Consider the following 17,486-nt stretch of genomic DNA (forward strand, 5'->3'; position numbering starts at 1 on the left):
TAGCACCGTCTACTGTAGGCCTAAAGACATCCTATGCCTGTGTAATAACCAATGCACCATGATGTCAAGTGCGGCAATCGAAGATTTGCTATTGGCACATTATAAGCCATAATGCAATTTACGCATCGAATGAATGAAACACCATCCTCCGTAAAAGGGTCGATGGAAGAATGTATATTTTCCAAACCATCTCTCTATACCCCCGCTCCCTGACTAAGACCATTCGAATGGGTCGTATGTGAACACATCTTTCCCTTTATACTAACAAGAAAAATACAACATTTGTATTTCTCTCTCTCCCTCCCTCTCTCCCTCTCATTTCAACACATACTTCGTCTGCTACCCTCCAGACTAAACCTATATAACGATCAAGTTCAGACCTGGTTACGTGCGCTGGGGAAATAAACTGGAGGGGGTGGAGAGAGCGCGCGAGACTGCAATATCATTTGTGAATCGCTCTCACAGTGCCGCAGATAGGGGCTGCAAACGCACGCGGCGCTTATGCAGGTGAGAAAAGGGCGCTTGGATTGAGAATGCGGGACAGTAAGAAGATTCTCTCGTAGGAATTTCACAATATCTACATCGGAATTACAATTGTCCGTGTTTGTTTCATTTTTGTTATTCCCGCGTGGTCAGAGGTTTTGTGCTGGGGAGTACATTTTTTATTTATTCCTCTCCCGATTGCCTGTAACTGTGTGAACTATAAAACACGGACTGCTTGTTATAAGTGAGTGGAGGTAAATAAATCAGAGCGCTCGGATTCTGCTTGGATAGGCAACTGGACACACAATCACTGCTTCTCCACTGCTTCAAGGTAAGAGGACGAGCCCCTCCGTAAAGTAGGCTACTGTATCACCACAACTTGGGAATCTGTGTGGGCATTTCATTGCCACTACTCCGTATTGGACATATCTTCGGACGGGGAAATTGGGATTTTGACCATTTACATCATTTCTATATCAATCTTGGAAGATTTTTTTGTAACTGAAAAGACTTGGACTGATTTTAAATTTCAATTAAATAAGATAGCATTTCTCTTTACGCGCATAAAATATTCGGATTCCTAATGAATTCATGACATATGATATGACCGGACTGAACGGACTGTTTCGATTGTGTTTTTCCCAGTTTTTATTGAAAGAAGGAAAGAAACATAAATTCAGTGGAAAAGGGGGAGAGGAGAGCCCGTGCACTTGCTCTTATTCAGTGCAGTCGAAGCGGTGTGGGAAGACGTCCGGAGGATGAAGTCTCACACCTCCTGAAATGGAGGACTTCAAATAATCCGAGAACGAAAATTATTGCTTTCCAAACACTATACCACCAAGTAAAGGACATCCTCATTTGATTCAAGGCTTTAAAATCCATTCATTACATTGCGGGGAACAATGAGGACTACTGGCGCAGTGGACTATTTATGCTACGGTATACTCATCCTGCAGCTGCTGAATCAGCCTGCTGCCAAGCAAGTGCTCCGATATCGCTTGGCTGAGGAGGGACCCGCGGATGTCAGGGTAGGGAACGTAGCTGTGGACCTCGGAATCGTTGCCGGGTCTGGCGAGGTGACATTTACCCTCGAGTCCGGATCTGATTTTTTCAAAATAGATAATATAACAGGCGAGCTGACCACCAATGAACGGCGGATAGACCGTGAAAAATTACAGCAGTGCCAAATGATATTTGATGAAAACGAGTGTTTCATAGATTTTGAAGTGTCAGTAATTGGACCGGCGCAGAGCTGGGTTGACCTGTTCGAGGGGAAAGTCATTATTTTAGATATAAATGATAACACCCCGTCTTTCCCATCTCCCGTGCTGACCCTATCGGTGGAGGAGAACAGGCCGATTGGCACTCTCTATCTCCTGCCCACGGCCACCGACAGAGATTTCGGTCGGAACGGAATTGAGAGATATGAGCTTATTCAAGACAGCGGGGAGAGCTCCAGGCGCCTGGGCTCAAGCTCAGGGGGGCGCGGGGCGGACAGGAGATTCGACGAGGGGGCAGGCAGGAGCAGCGTCTTTGAACTGCAAGTTGCTGACACAACCGACGGGGAAAAGCAGCCGCAGCTCATCATTAAAGGGGCACTGGACAGGGAGCAGAGGGACTCTTATGAGCTCACCCTGCGTGTTAGGGATGGGGGTGACCCCCCACGCTCTTCCCAGGCCATCCTGAGGGTGATGATCACTGATGTGAATGACAACAGCCCCCGCTTTGAGAAGGCTGTGTATGAAGCTGACCTGCCGGAGAACAGCTCCCCTGGTGCCCCCATCCTGCAGCTGAAAGCAGCTGATGCGGACGTTGGGGTGAACGGTCAGATTGAGTACGTATTCGGCGCGGCCACAGAGTCAGTGCGTAGGCTGCTGAGGCTGGACGAGACCTCTGGGTGGCTGAGCGTGCTCCATCGTATTGACCGCGAAGAGGTGAGTCAACTACGCTTCACGGTGATGGCGAGGGACCGAGGCCAGCCGCCCAAAATGGACAAGGCCACCGTGGTCCTCAACATCAAGGATGAGAACGACAACGTGCCAGCCATCGAGATTCGTAAGATCGGACGCATCTTCCTGAAGGATGGAGTGGCCAACGTGGCTGAGGATGTAGTGGTGGACACGCCTATTGCTTTAGTCCAGGTGTCAGACCGCGACCAGGGTGAGAACGGCATCGTGACCTGCACTGTGGTGGGTGACGTGCCCTTCCAGCTCAAACCGGCCAGCGAGATCGAGGGTGAGATGAATAAGAAGAAATACTTCCTCCATACATCAGCGCCGCTGGACTACGAGGCCACACAGGAGTACAACGTGGTCATCGTGGCTGTGGACTCAGGAAGCCCTAGCCTGGCCAGTAATAACTCGCTCATCGTAAAGGTGGGCGACTTCAACGACAACCCACCCATCTTTAGCCAGAACGTGGTCGAGGTGTCCTTTCCAGAAAATAATGCCCCCGGCGAGAGGGTGACCACTGTACTGGCCATCGATGCCGATAGTGGCAAGAACGCGGAAATCGCCTACTCCCTCGATTCCTCTGTGAATGGGATATTCTCCATTAATGCCGACAACGGTGACATCAGAGTAAACACCATTCTGGACAGAGAACAAACAGAGAGGTACCAGTTCAAAGTGATAGCCAAAGATAAGGGCATGCCCATACTCCAGGGGTCAGCCACTGTGGTAGTCCTAGTGGCTGATAAGAATGACAATGAGCCTAAATTCATGCAGGACGTGTTCACCTTCTACGTCAAAGAGAACCTTACACCCAACAGCCCTGTTGGCATGGTGACCGTCATTGACGCCGACAAAGGCCAGAACGCAGAAATGAGCCTATTCATCGAGGAAGAGGAGGAGATCTTCTCCATTGAGAATGACACAGGAACCATTTTCTCCACCATGTCATTTGACCGCGAGCAGAAAACCACCTACACGTTCCGGGTCAAGGCTGTGGACAGTGGAGACCCACCCAGATCAGCCACTGCCACCGTGTCACTCTTCGTGATGGACGACAATGACAACCCGCCGACCGTTACCTTCCCCATCAATAGCTCATACACCCTACTGCCCCCCTCCAGCAATGTTAGGACTGTAGTACGAACTGTCATGGCCACCGATACCGACACAGGGATCAACGCTGACCTAAACTATAGTATCATCGGGGGCAACCCTTTCAAACTGTTTGAGATCGACGGGGGCAGCGGGGTCATCTCACTTGTTGGGAAGCTGGAGCAGAAACACTATGGCCTTCATAGACTGGTGGTCCAGGTGAACGACAGTGGCCAGCCCTCGCAGAGCACCACCACCCTGGTGCACGTCTATGTCAACGAGACCCTCTCCAACTCCACCATCGTTGAGGCCCAGGTGGCTAAGAGCCTGGGCACTCCGCTCAATACCAACATCGCCGGTGACCCCAACTACGACCTGGGCAAGCAGCGGCTGAGCATCGTCATCGGCGTGGTGTCGGGCATCATGACGGTCATCCTCATCATCCTCATCGTGGTCATGGCTCGCTACTGCCGCCCCAAGAACAAGAATGGCTACGAGGCGGGCAAGAAGGACCACGAGGACTTCTTCACCCCTCAGCAGCATGACAAGGGCAAGAAGCCCAAGAAGAACAAGAAGAACAAACAGCCGTTGTACAGCAGCATCGTCACCGTCGAGGCGTCCAAGCCCAACGGCCAGCGCTACGACGGCGTCAATGAGAAGCTGTCCGACAGCCCCGGGATGGGCCGTTACCGCTCCGTTAACGGAGGGCCCGGAAGCCCGGATTTGGCCCGGCACTACAAGTCCAGCTCGCCACTGCCCACGGTCCAGCTCCACCCCCAGTCGCCCACGGCCGGGAAAAAGCATCAGGCTGTTCAGGACCTGCCCCCTGCCAACACCTTCGTTGGCACCGGAGATAACATTTCCCTTGGATCTGACCACTGCTCTGAGTACAGCAGTCAAACCATCAACAAGTACAACAAACAGGTAAGAACATATTGACTCAATATTTATATATATTATTTTTTTCTTCTTTCTTCATTCTATTTTCAAATGTCTCTCATGTTTCTCCCTCTCTTAGTGTTATCTCCAGCGTAATGCCTCCTGACAGGGCTAGTCTCAGTAGTCATGTTTCTTTCATGGTGCTAATGTGTGTCAAGTTAGCTGTATTGATCTGTTGGGGTTTGGAGTGCCATTCCGCATGTGATATTGAAAATGAAACGAGGACATGCGTAGCCTACCCCAGGATATCATTTCCACCCGCCTAAGCATATCCAGCTCTTTTAACTGAGCAGGTACTGTGAGGCGGTTTACTTTGACTGGGGCGGCACATTTGCTGACCGGTACACATATGTGTTTTGAGTGTTGTAGACAGCTTGCATAAGGGTCTGGTTTGCAGTTATTCTATCACAGCGGAAAATGTGGCAGGGTAGCTAGGACACCCCTCTGCTAGTTCAAGTCTCTCCCCACCCTTATTGTAACACGGCTAACTACTTCTTATTATTATTAGAGGAAAAAGCAAGGATAAAAAGAAGGCGTTGTGAAAATGAGGCACAGGAGTGTCTGTGTAAAGGAATGTTATCCGTGGTATCGTGTTTTACTCGGCTTATTCTGCTTGACTAGGAACATCTGGGCAGGAGGTCACATCTAACATTCCTGGGCACTGGTGTGTCTGTATCAATTCACTGACCCAGCAGTGAAATCAGGCTTCCCTAAACCTCTCCCTCCTGCTCTCTCTTTTACTCTCTCCGTCCCTTCTATAGGCTAGACTCATTTAACTCTTCATCCATCCGTTCCTCTTTCCTCTCTCTCTCTCTCTCTTTCTCCTTTATCTCTCTCTACCTCCCTCTTTATCTTTTACACATTCTCCCTCTTTCCATCCCTACCTCTGTTTCCCTCTCTTCTTCTCTCCTCTCATTGACTCCGTGAGTGCCATCGTTTGTAATGTGAAAATTCCTCCGTGACGGCAAGCACAACAGGGTCATTGATGTTCTAGGGGACTGTGGGAATTAATCAATTTGACATTATCGTTTTTTTTCAAATGTTTTCAACCAGGGGAGCCAAGAGGGGCGAAGCAAGGTTAATATATTATGAAGTCGGTTCCCTTTCATCTGCATTTGCCAGGAAGATACCACTTGTTCATTGTTTCATTTGTTTTCTATGGCAGTCTAATGCATTATTGATGGTTCTCTTACATGGGGCAAGCAGCACACTCTTGTTTTTTTGGTCTGTCTCTCGTTCTCGTTCTCCCCTCATCCTCTGTTTTTCTTGGTCTGTCTCTCTCGTTCTCGTTCTCCCCTCATCCTCTGTTTTTCTTGTCTTTCATTCTCTCTGTTTTAGTCCCTTATCATTCCTGTCTCTTTTTCACTCACACACGCACGCACACACACACACACACACACACTCTCTCTCTCAGTATCTGCCTCTGCATCTCTCCCTCCAAAGCCTCCTCATCTCCCAACCCATCTCTCGCTCCTCTCCTCTATCTCTCAGCACCAAACCAATCTCTGCCCCTCTCTCCTCTCCTCCAAAATCAAATGCTCTCAAATGTCTTTGCTCTTTTTCCTCGCCTGTCTTTTTTCTTGCAGTCTTTTCTTTTTAATCTCCTCTTCCTCTACTCCATTTCCCTCTCCCTCCTGCCATTCCCCTCTCATTTCCCGCTCTCCATCCCTCCCTCCCTTCTACTCTCCTTTACTCTCTCTTTTCGCTACTGTCTCTAACAGCTTTCTAAAGTGCTGTATTCAGTGGGTTGTTTCTCAGAGTGTGAGGAGTGCTGTTGCTTACGGATGTCTCATCCATAATTAACAGGCCACTCTATTCGCTGCCGCTGCGGCAGAGCCATGTATTGTATGTTGCTAGCTGTGCTGCTGCACTTTTATGTAATAATTTATTAAATGTTTTTATGTGCACGCTCGCTGCAGCGTTTTTTCTATAGACAAGTCCATTTGTTTGAAGATTCCGATACAGACACAAAACACACCGGGGTGTTGAGGGTTTACAGACGCTCTCCTCGCCACCGGAATGTGCAATTATCCCTTCTTAAGCCTTCCTTCACTTTCTCCGTTCTCCATCACGGTTGTTGTGAATGTAACTCCCACTGGCGAATACAATATAAGTGTTGCCTGGTCTCTATTGTTTATAGAATGTTGTTAGTAGCAATGGGTTTCCATGGCCGAGAAGCTGCACACAAGCCTAAGATCACCATGCGCAATGCCAGGCGTCAGCTGGAGGGGTGTAAAGCTCGCCTACCATTGTACTCCGAAGCAGCGGAGTGATGAATTACACTTCACCATCTGGCAGTCCAACGGACAAATCTGGGTTTGGTGGATGCCAGGAGAACGCTACCTGCCCGAATGTGTAGTGCCAACTGTACAATTTGGTAGAGGAGGAATAATGGCCTGGGGCTGATTTTCATGGTTCGTACTTGGCCCCTTAGTTCCATTGAAGGGAAATCTTAACTCTACAGTATACAATGACATTCTAGACGATTCTGTGCTTCCGACTTTGTTGCAAACGTTTCCAGTTTCGGCATTACAATCTCCCTCCGCGCACAAAGCGAGGACCATATAGAAATGGTTTGTTGAGATTGGTGTGGAAGAAGTTGACCGGCCTGCACAGAGCCCTGACCTTAACCCCATCAAACACCTTTGGGATGAATTGGAACGCCGACTGCGAGCCATTCCTAATCGCCCAATATCAGTACCTAACCTCACTAATGCTCTTGTGACTGAATTGAAGCAAGTCCCCGCAGCAATGTTCCAACATCTAGTGGAAAGCCTTCCCAGAAGAGTTATAGCAGCAAAGGGGGGACCAACTCCATATTAATGCCCATGATTTTGTAATGAGATGTTCGACGAGCAGGTGTCCACATACTTTTGGCATTGTAGTGCATATAATATTCTCTAACACATTGTTAAATTCCCCTGCATACTTGTCAAACGTTCACTGTTGATACTTTTGGTTGAGGTGGAGGGGAACTGAGTTAATGGCTGCACATACAGTCTCCCGAGGTTAAGTTAATTGCCGGGAATGGCCCTTGGCGTAGTTATGTGCCTCAATTATGGCATCAAGTGGTCATGTCTTTATTAAGATCACAGAGTAGTCTCTCTCTCTCTAGTTTCATGCTCTTGTTGTTTAGGGCCACCACAGCTAATCACGCTGGTGTTTAGGTAAAGCCCCCCCCCCCCCCCCTTCAGTTGAGTTCAAAACACGCGGTGTTTAGGTAAAGCCCCCCCCCCCCCCCCCTTCAGTTGAGTTTCATAAAACACGCTGGTGTTTTAGGTAAAGCCCCCCCCCCCCCCCCTTCAGTTGAGTTCATAAAACACGCTGGTGTTTAGGTAAAGCCCCCCCCCCCCCCCTCCCTTCAGTTGAGTTCTAAAACACGCTGGTGTTTAGGTAAAAAGCCCATATCCCCCCCCTTCAGTTGAGTTCATAAACACGCTGGTGTTTAGGTAAAGCCCCCCCCCCCCTCTTCAGTTGAGTCTATAACACGCTGGTGTTTAGGTAAAGCCCCCCCCCCCTTCAGTTGAGTTCATAAAACACGCTGGTGTTTAGGTAAAGCCCCCCCCCCCCCCCCCTTCATTGAGTTCATAAACACGCTGGTGTTTAGGTAAAGCCCCCCCCCCCCCCCTCTTCAGTTGAGTTCATAAATGTGTAATGAAATGCATAAGAATTCTCATTAGCTGGGAATAGAGTTAAACATACACGTAGAATGATTAGATTATATTTCTATGGAATTAAACATAGACGGTGAATGACGAGATGATTATATCTATGGAATGAAACTTATTTTTTCACAAGTTCGTCTTGTCCGTCACTGTTGTTGATATGGTTTTGCATGCAGAGCCGATGGGAGGGTGGATTAGGGATACGGTGTCATGTCTGATTGTCGAGAATTGCACAGCAGATCACATTGTATCGTGACTGCTAGAGACGGGGTAATCCACAATGTCAAATTGATCACATTAGATTTGGAAATTTCTATTCAAAAGAAATCAGATTTCACCCCCTGTTTATTGAATTTACAGTGGCAGGAAATCCAAAATGTAATCTATGATATTTAAGGCTAAATGAGGTTGAAATCTTTTGATGGTCTCGCTCACTCACAAACACCCACTGACTTATTTTCTCTCTCTTTCCCGCTACTTTCTCTTCTCTCTTGCTCTCTCCACCTCTCTCTCTATCTTTCTCTCACTCTCCCCCTAGAAATCGAAAAAGACACAAGAAAGAGAGCCCTGTTTGTGGTAGACAGAATGGTCTACTGTTTCACAGGCAAGGTAGAGGGGGGAAGTAGAGTAGAGTCCCATTGACTGTGAGTCTCTTCTGCGGTATCAGGTTCCTCCTAGGTCTCCTTCCAGCTCATCCTTCGCCTACCTAATCTCACAATAACCACCGCACAGGCAGCAGCCGGCTCAGGCTCAGTCTCCAAGCAGGTAACCAGGCAACCAGCTGAGTTTAGCGGGCGAGGCGAAGCCTCCTCTTTTACTCATTAGTCATTAAGCCAGGCGAGCGCAGAGCGAGAAGCCAGCGTGTCACTGAGCAGCTGTCGAGAGTTAGAGCAGGAGGGTGATGTACCTGACATTTCAGCCCCTCCTGGAGGTCCACAGATTGGATCCGGGCCTGTTTTTTTTGTTCTCTTTCTTCCTTTTGTAGGCCTACTGCGACATTGTTCTCAGTTGTCATATTTCCCTAGCTAAGTCCCTGTGTTAAACAGGGCTTCAGTTGATGATCGTCATACTCTCAGGTACCAAATGCCTAAAGAAAAATGATTGTCCAAGATTAGATATAAAAGAGAATAGCCCACCTGTCCTATCCAAAGCAACACTGTTTACTGAACAGGGATTTTTAACTGGGTCATTTAAAAGACTGATATACCGATCCAGGTGATATTATCTCTTCTAAACAATAGAGACCTGAGGCAGGTTGTAATCCTATCCCTCTGCCTCCCCTCAGGGCATGTATAAAGCTCAGATCACTGAGTCAGCTGAGGCTGCCTCCCAGGTTAGGGTTGGTGCAGCATGACTGGACGTGGCCCCGTTTCCCTCACCGCCCTCTTCTCCCTCAGCTCAGTTCCCTTAGCACAGCTGTTGCTCCTATCATATCCTCCCCCTCCCTTCCAGTAGGAGAGTAAGAAGAGGAGAGAGAGAGAGAGAGAGAGAGAGAGAGAGAGAGAGAGAGAGAGAGAGAGAGAGAAGAGAGAGATTGCTCAAGGCCTCCTTCAACTGTGTATACAATACCAGGCTTAAAAAGGTGATTGATTCCTGAGAAAAACTTCTTGCCCTCGAAAAGCCTGGCATTTTTTCATGTCAGGTAGTCAGTGCAGCTCATTCAAAGCCACTGAAATGCATGAGGTGGTAATACCACGTATGTCACATCTTAATTAAGGAATGTTGTGTACATTGTCATACACTCAACCTGGTCATCCACCCAGCAGTCAAGAGTTAGTCAGACAGAATCCAACACATTCAGTATTGAGTAGGGGCTTGTGCTCTCCTCTCTCTCATTTCCATTTTCTCTCGCTCTCTTCCTTCCTTCTTCCTTCTTCCTTCCTTCCTTCCTTCCTTCCTTCCTTCCTTCCTTCCTTCCTTCCTTCCTTCCTTCCTTCCTTCCTTCCTTCCTTCCTTCCTTCCTTCCTTCCTTCCTTCCTTCCTTCCTTCCCTCCTTCTTTACTTCCTTCCACATCTCTCCTACATGCCTGCTCAGCTGTCAGGTAACCCTAATCCGAAGATTATTCACTGGCCTAAAACTAATGTATTTAAATCTCCCAATTCAAATTATTCTGGATTTGCTGGCCAGTGCAATTCAAGAGTATTTCTCTCACTCTCTCTCTCTCTCCTCTCGCCTACCTTCTCCTCCTCCTATCTCCCGCCATTCGAGTCTCACTGCAGAGCACACATGCCTGGTGTACTGCTGCTGTTCCACAGTAAAGTAAATTAAGCCCACTGAGACAAATTTGATCAAATTAGCGTCAGTGGGCACGGCAGTAAACACAGCACCAAGGCAACATCGTACTACTAAATAATAAGTGATACACCAACCAGCTGATCTCATCTGCATCCTGTCATCTCTACACCACAGGCTGTTCCTGTGTTTTAATACAGTACTTCTTTCTTATGGTTCTGCTGTGTTCTCTGTGTTTATCACAGTACTTCATGGTTCTGTTCCCTGTGTTTTATACAGTACTCATGGTTCTGTTCCCTGTGTTTATACCAGTACTTTCATGGTTCTGTTCCCTATGTTGTTCATGGTTCTGGTTCCCTGGTTTATACAGTACTTCATGGTTCTGTTCCCTGTGTAATAGGTTCTGTTCCTGTGATTTACAGTACTTCATGGTTCTGTTCCCTGTGTTTATACAGTATCATGTTCTGTTCCTGTGTATTACAGTACTACTTCATGGTTTCTTTGTTTCCCTGTGTTATACGTACTATGTATTCATGGTTCTGTTCCTGTGTATTAACAGTACTTCATGGTTCTGTTTCCCTTGTATATACAGTACTATTTCATGGTTCTGTTCCCTGTGTATATACAGTACTTCTTTATCATGGTTCTGTTCCCTGTGTATATACAGTACTTCATGGTTCTGTTTCCCTGTGTAATACAATACTTCATGTTCTGTTCCCTGTGTATATACAGTACTTCATGGTTCTGTTCCCTTGTTATTACAGTACTCATGGTTCTGTTCCCTGTGTATATACAGTACTCATGGTTCTGTTCCTGTGTATATACAGTACTTCATGGTTCTTGTTCCCTGTGGTAATATACAGTTCACTTCATGGTTCTGTTCCCTGTGTTATATACAGTACTTCATGGTTTCTGTTCCCTGTGTATATACAAGTACTTCATGGTTCTGTTCCCTGTGTATATACAGTACTTCATGGTCTTTCCTGTGTATATACAGTACTTCATGGTTCTGTTCCCTGTGTTATACGTACTTCATGGTTTTTCCTGTGTATATACAGTACTTCATGGTTTGTTCCTGTGTATTACTACTTCATGGTTCTGTTCCCTGTGTATTAACAGTACTTCATGGTTCTGTTTCCCTGTGTATATACAGTATTCATGGTTCTGTTCCCTGTGTATATACAGTACTTCATGGTTCTGTTCCCTGTGTATATACAGTACTTCATGGTTCTGTTCCCTGTGTATATACAGTACTTCATGGTTCTGTTTCCCTGTACGGGAAATTACCATTATTCACCAACACCCATGCTGAGCACATAGAGTAACTAGTCAACTTGCACGATCCGCATTGGATTAAAATATAGAAGATAAATGATACTGCAATTATCGCAGAGTGATTTGCATCCTGTAGGCCATGAGATCCACAGTGACAAAATCAAATCAAATCACATTTTATTAGTCACATGCGCCGAATACAACAGGTGTAGTAGCCCTTCCAGTAAATGCTGACTTACGAGCCCCTAACCGACAGTGCAGTTTCAAAAAAATACAGATAAGAATAAGAGATAAAAGTAACAAGTCATTAAAGAGGAGCTGTAAAAAATAATAATATATACAGGGGGGTGCCGGTACAGAGTTTAAAGTGCGGGGGCACCTTGTTGTTTTCCAATGTTTTCTCTCCGGTCGAGCCTCGAGTCTCGTCTCTCAGTCGACCCCGTATCAGCGTCCACAGGGGAGTCACACATGGCCAAAACTGTGGGCTTCCTCAACCCTTTGACATCAGATTCAAAACCAACTAGATGAGAGGACCAACGCATTGAGTTGTGATACTAAAATAACACCAGAGGAAACGGTGTACCATATGTTGCTAATGGGCGATTAAAAGGGACAAAGAAACATACCGTTTGCAGTAACATAGGTTGCCTGTGTTGGCGGCTGTTCATTTAGATATAGGCCGTAGACTACTTATAAACATGCAAGGTAAGGTAGATTAGAACAATTAAGGTTCACAGGAAGGTGGGGGGAGGGCAGCAAAACAAATGAGGTCAATTGTGGCTTCCTCAAAAGTTGGTTGAAGTAGCTACATAGTTTTTTTTGGATTTAAACAAATTAGCCTCCAGGCAAAATGGAGGGTTTTCCATATGGTTTTTTGTGATCTCGCCGGACCGAGAGTACAAAAAGCTTGTCACTTTCCTGTGTGTGTGTGTGGCCAGCGCACACAGACAGAATGACCCTATTTGCATGGGCGACTGTTGTTTGTTTGACAGATACTGTGGTGAGTAAGGGATACAATGCGGCCTATGTAAATGAGGTAAGCTGGGGCTTGATAGGTGGCAGAGGACGGGAGGGAGGGGAACAGCAAGGGAGGGGAGGGGATCAGGAGGAGAGGGGGAGGAAATGAGGGGTAGGGGAAAGGGGGGGACGGGAGGGACGGGAAAGGGGAGGGAGGTGGGAGGAGGGGACGGGAAGGGAATGGGAAGGGACAGGAAAAGGGAAGGGACGGGAGGGGACGGGAGGGAGGGGACAGGAGGGAGGGATGGGAGGGAGGGAGGGAGGGAAGGGGCATGGAAGCGGGAACGGGGAGGGAGGGACGGGAGGGGACGGTAAGGGGAGGTACGGGTGGTGAAAGGGGACGGGAAGGGATGGGAGGGACAGGAGGGAAGGGACGGGAGGGACGAGGAGGAGAGGAGGAGAGGGATGGGAGGGGGAAGGGACAGACAGAGGGAAGGGACTGGAGGGACGGGAGGGAGGGAAGCAGGGGGAGGGGAATGGCGCGAGGGGAGGAGGGATGGAAAGGGGAGCGGGGAGGGAGGGAACGGAGGGGACGAAGGGAGTGGACGGGAAGGGACGGGAGGAGGGGAGGGAGGCGACAGGAGGGAGGGGACAGAAGGGAGGAAGGGACGGAAGGGAGGGGACGGGAAGGGGACGGAAGGGAGGGGGAGGATATGATAGGAGCAACAGCTGTGCTAAGGGAACTGAGCTGAGGGAGAAGAGGGCGGTGAGGGAAACGGGGCCACGTCCAGTCCATGCTGCCACCAACCCTAACCTGGGAGGCAGCCTCAGCTGACTCAGTGATCTGAGCTTTATACATGCCCTGAGGGGAGGCAGAGGGATAGATTACAACCTGCCTCAGGTCTCTATTGTTTAGAAGAGATAATATCACCTGGATCGGTATATCAGTCTTTTAAATGGACCCAGTTAAAAAATCCCTGTTCAGTAAACAGTGTTGCTTTGGATAGGACAGGTGGGCTATTCTCTTTTATATCTAATCTTGGACAATCATTTTTCTTTAGGCATTTGGTAACCTGAGAGTATGACGATCATCAACTGAAGCCCTGTTTAAAACAGGGACTTAGCTAGGGAAATATGACAACTGAGAACAATGTCGCAGTAGGCCTACAAAAGGAAGAAAGAGAACAAAAAAAACAGGCCCGGATCCAATCTGTGGACCTCCAGGAGGGGCTGAAATGTCAGGTACATCACCCTCCTGCTCTAACTCTCGACAGCTGCTCAGTGACACGCTGGCTTCTCGCTCTGCGCTCGCCTGGCTTAATGACTAATGAGTAAAAGAGGAGGCTTCGCCTCGCCCGCTAAACTCAGCTGGTTGCCTGGTTACCTGCTTGGAGGACTGAGCCTGAGCCGGCTGCTGCCTGTGCGGTGGTTATTGTGAGATTAGGTAGGCGAAGGATGAGCTGAAGGAGACCTAGGAGGAACCTGATACCGCAGAAGAGACTCACAGTCAATGGGACTCTACTCTACTTCCCCCCTCTACCTTGCCTGTGAAACAGTAGAGACCATTCTGTCTACCACAAACAGGGCTCTCTTTCTTGTGTCTTTTTCGATTCTAGGGGGAGAGTGAGAGAAAGATAGAGAGAGAGGTGGAGAGAGCAAGAGAGAAGAGAAAGTAGCGGGAAAGAGAGAGAAAATAAGTCAGTGGGTGTTTGTGAGTGAGCGAGACCATCAAAAGATTTCAACCTCATTTTAGCCTTAAATTATCATAGATTACATTTTGGATTTCCTGCACTGTAAATTCAATAAACAGGGGGTGAAAATCTGATTTCTTTTGAATAGAAATTTCCATCTAATGTGATCAATTTGACATTGTGGATTACCCCGTCTCTAGCAGTCACGATACAATGTGATCTGCTGTGCAATTCTCGACAATCAGACATGACACCGTATCCCTAATCCACCATCCCATCGGCTCTGCATTGCAAAACCATATCAACAACAGTGACGGACAAGACGAACTTGTGAAAAAATAAGTTTCATTCCATAGATATAATCATCTCGTCATTCACCGTCTATGTTTAATTCCATAGAAATATAATCTAATCATTCTACGTGTATTGGTAACTCTATTCCCAGCTAATGAGAATTCTTATGCATTTCATTACACATTTGAACTCAACTGAAGGGGGGGGGGGGGGCTTTAACCTAAACACCAGCGTGTTTATGAACTCAACTGAAGGGGGGGGGGGGGGGGGCTTTACCTAAACACCAGCGTGTTTTATGAACTCAACTGAAGGGGGGGGGGGCTTTACCTAAACACCAGCGTGTTTTATGAACTCAACTGAAGAGGGGGGGGGGGGCTTTACCTAAACACCAGCGTGTTTATGAACTCAACTGGAAGGGGGGGGGGATATGGGCTTTTAACCTAAACACCAGCGTGTTTTATGAACTCAACTGAAGGGAGGGGGGGGGGGGGCGGCGGGCTTTACCTAAACACCAGCGTGTTTTATGAACTCAACTGAAGGGGGGGGGGGGGGGGCTTACCTAAACACCAGCGTGTTTATGAACTCAACTTGAAGGGGGGGGGGGGGGGGGGGCTTTACCTAAACACCAGCGTGTTTATGAACTCAACTGAAGGGGGGGGGGGGGGGGGCTTTACCTAAACACCAGCGTGATTAGCTGTGGTGGCCCTAAACAACAAGAGCATGAAACTAGAGAGAGAGAGACTACTCTGTGATCTTAATAAAGACATGACCACTTGATGCCATAATTGAGGCACATAACTACGCCAAGGGCCATTCCCGCAATTAACTTAACCTCGGGAGACTGTATGTGGCAGCCATTAACTCAGTTCCCCTCCACCTCAACCAAGTATCAACAGTGAACGTTTGACAAGTATGCAGGGGAATTTAACAATGTGTTAGAGAATATTATATGCACTTTCCAATGCCAAAAGTATGTGGACACCTGCTCGTCGAACATCTCATTACAAAATCATGGGCATTAAATATGGAGTTGGTCCCCCCTTTGCTGCTATAAACTCTCTGGGAAGGCTTTCCACTAGATGTTGGAACATTGCTGCGGGGACTTGCTTCAATTCAGTCACAAGAGCATTAGTGAGGTTAGGTACTGATATTGGGCGATTTAGGAAATGGCTCGCAGTCGGCGTTCCAATTCATCCCAAAGGTGTTTGATGGGGTTAAGGTCAGGGCTCTGTGCAGGCCGGTCAACTTCTTCCACACCAATCTCAACAAACCATTTCTATATGGTCCTCGCTTTGGTGCGCGGAGGAGATTTGTAATGCCGAAACTGGAAACGTTTTGCAACAAAGTCGGAAGCACAGAATCGTCTAGAAGTCTCATTGTATACTGTAGAGTTAAGATTTCCCTTCAATGGAACTAAGGGGCCAAGTACGAACCATGAAAATCAGCCCAGGCCATTATTCCTTCCTCTACCAAATTGTACAGTTTGGCACTACACATTCGGGCAGGTAGCGTTCTCCTGGCATCCACCAAACCCAGATTTGTCCGTTGGACTGCCAGATGGTGAAGTGTAATTCATCACTCCGCTGCTTCGGAGTTACAATGGTAGGCAGGCTTTACACCCCTCCAGCTGACGCCTGGCATTGGCGCATGGTGATCTTAGGCTTGTGTGCAGCTTCTCGGCCATGGAAACCCATTGCTACTAACAACATTCTATAAACAATAGAGACCAGGCAACACTATATTGTATTCGCAAGTGGGAGTTACATTCACAACAACCGTGATGGAGAACGGAGAAAGTGAAGGAAGGCTTAAGAAGGGATAATTGCACATTCCGGTGGCGAGGAGAGCGTCTGTAAACCTCAACACCCCGGTGTGTTTTGTGTCTGTATCGGAACTTCAAACAAATGGACTTGTCTATAGAAAAAACGCTGCAGCGAGCGTGCACATAAAAACATTTAATAAATTATTACATAAAAGTGCAGCAGCACAGCTAGCAACATACAATACATGGCTCTGCCGCAGCGGAGCGAATAGAGTGGCCTGTTAATTATGGATGAGACATCCGTAAGCAACAGCACTCCTCACACTCTGAGAAACAACCCACTGAATACAGCACTTTAGAAAGCTGTTAGAGACAGTAGCGAAAAGAGAGAGTAAAAGGAGAGTAGAAGGGAGGGAGGGATGGAGAGGCGGGAAATGAGAGGGGAATGGCAGGAGGAGAGGGAATGGAGTAGAGGAAGAGAGATTAAAAAGAAAAGACTGCAAGAAAAAAGACAGGCGAGGAAAAAGAGCAAAGACATTTGAGAGCATTTGATTTTGGAGGAGAGGAGAGAGGGGCAGAGATTGGTTTGGTGCTGAGGAGATAGAGGAGAGGAGCGAGAGATGGGTTGGGAGATGAGGAGGCTTGGGAGGGAAGAGATGCAGAGGCAGATACTGAGAGAGAGAGTGTTGTGTGTGTGTGTGTGTGTGCGTGCGTGTGTGAGTGAAAAAGAGACAGGGAATGATAAGGGACTAAAAACAGAGAGAATGAAAGACAAGAAAAACAGAGGATGAGGGAGAACGAGAACGAGAGAGACAGACCAAGAAAAACAGAGGATGAGGGGAGAACGAGACACGAGAGACAGACCAAAAAACAAGAGTGTGCTGCTTGCCCCATGTAAGAGAGAACCATCAATAATGCATTAGACTGCCATAGAAAAACAAATGAAACAATGAACAAGTGGTATCTTCCTGGCAAATGCAGATGAAAGGGAACCGACTTCATAATATATTAACCTTGCTTCGCCCCTCTTGGCTCCCCTGGTTGAAAACATTTGAAAAAAAACGATAATGTCAAATTGATTAATTCCCACAGTCCCCTAGAACATCAATGACCCTGTTGTGCTTGCCGTCACGGAGGAATTTC

The 17,486-nt window shown here is 47.6% G+C and overlaps 1 protein-coding gene across 1 annotated transcript in view; it reads left to right on the forward strand.

Moving 5' to 3' along the window:
• Window positions 1-449: 449 nt before the first annotated feature.
• Window positions 450-17,486, forward strand: part of LOC111980878 (protocadherin-7) — a 130,649-nt gene continuing 113,612 nt past the window's right edge. Inside the window, exon 1 of the mRNA XM_024011926.2 lies at window positions 450-4,451. Within this exon, the coding sequence (XP_023867694.1) occupies window positions 1,386-4,451 (3,066 nt within the window). The 5' untranslated portion in view covers window positions 450-1,385. The remainder of the gene's footprint in view (window positions 4,452-17,486) is intronic.

The sequence above is a fragment of the Salvelinus sp. IW2-2015 genome, linkage group LG3 (genome assembly GCF_002910315.2).
Source record: "Salvelinus sp. IW2-2015 linkage group LG3, ASM291031v2, whole genome shotgun sequence".
NCBI lineage: Eukaryota > Metazoa > Chordata > Actinopteri > Salmoniformes > Salmonidae > Salvelinus > Salvelinus sp. IW2-2015.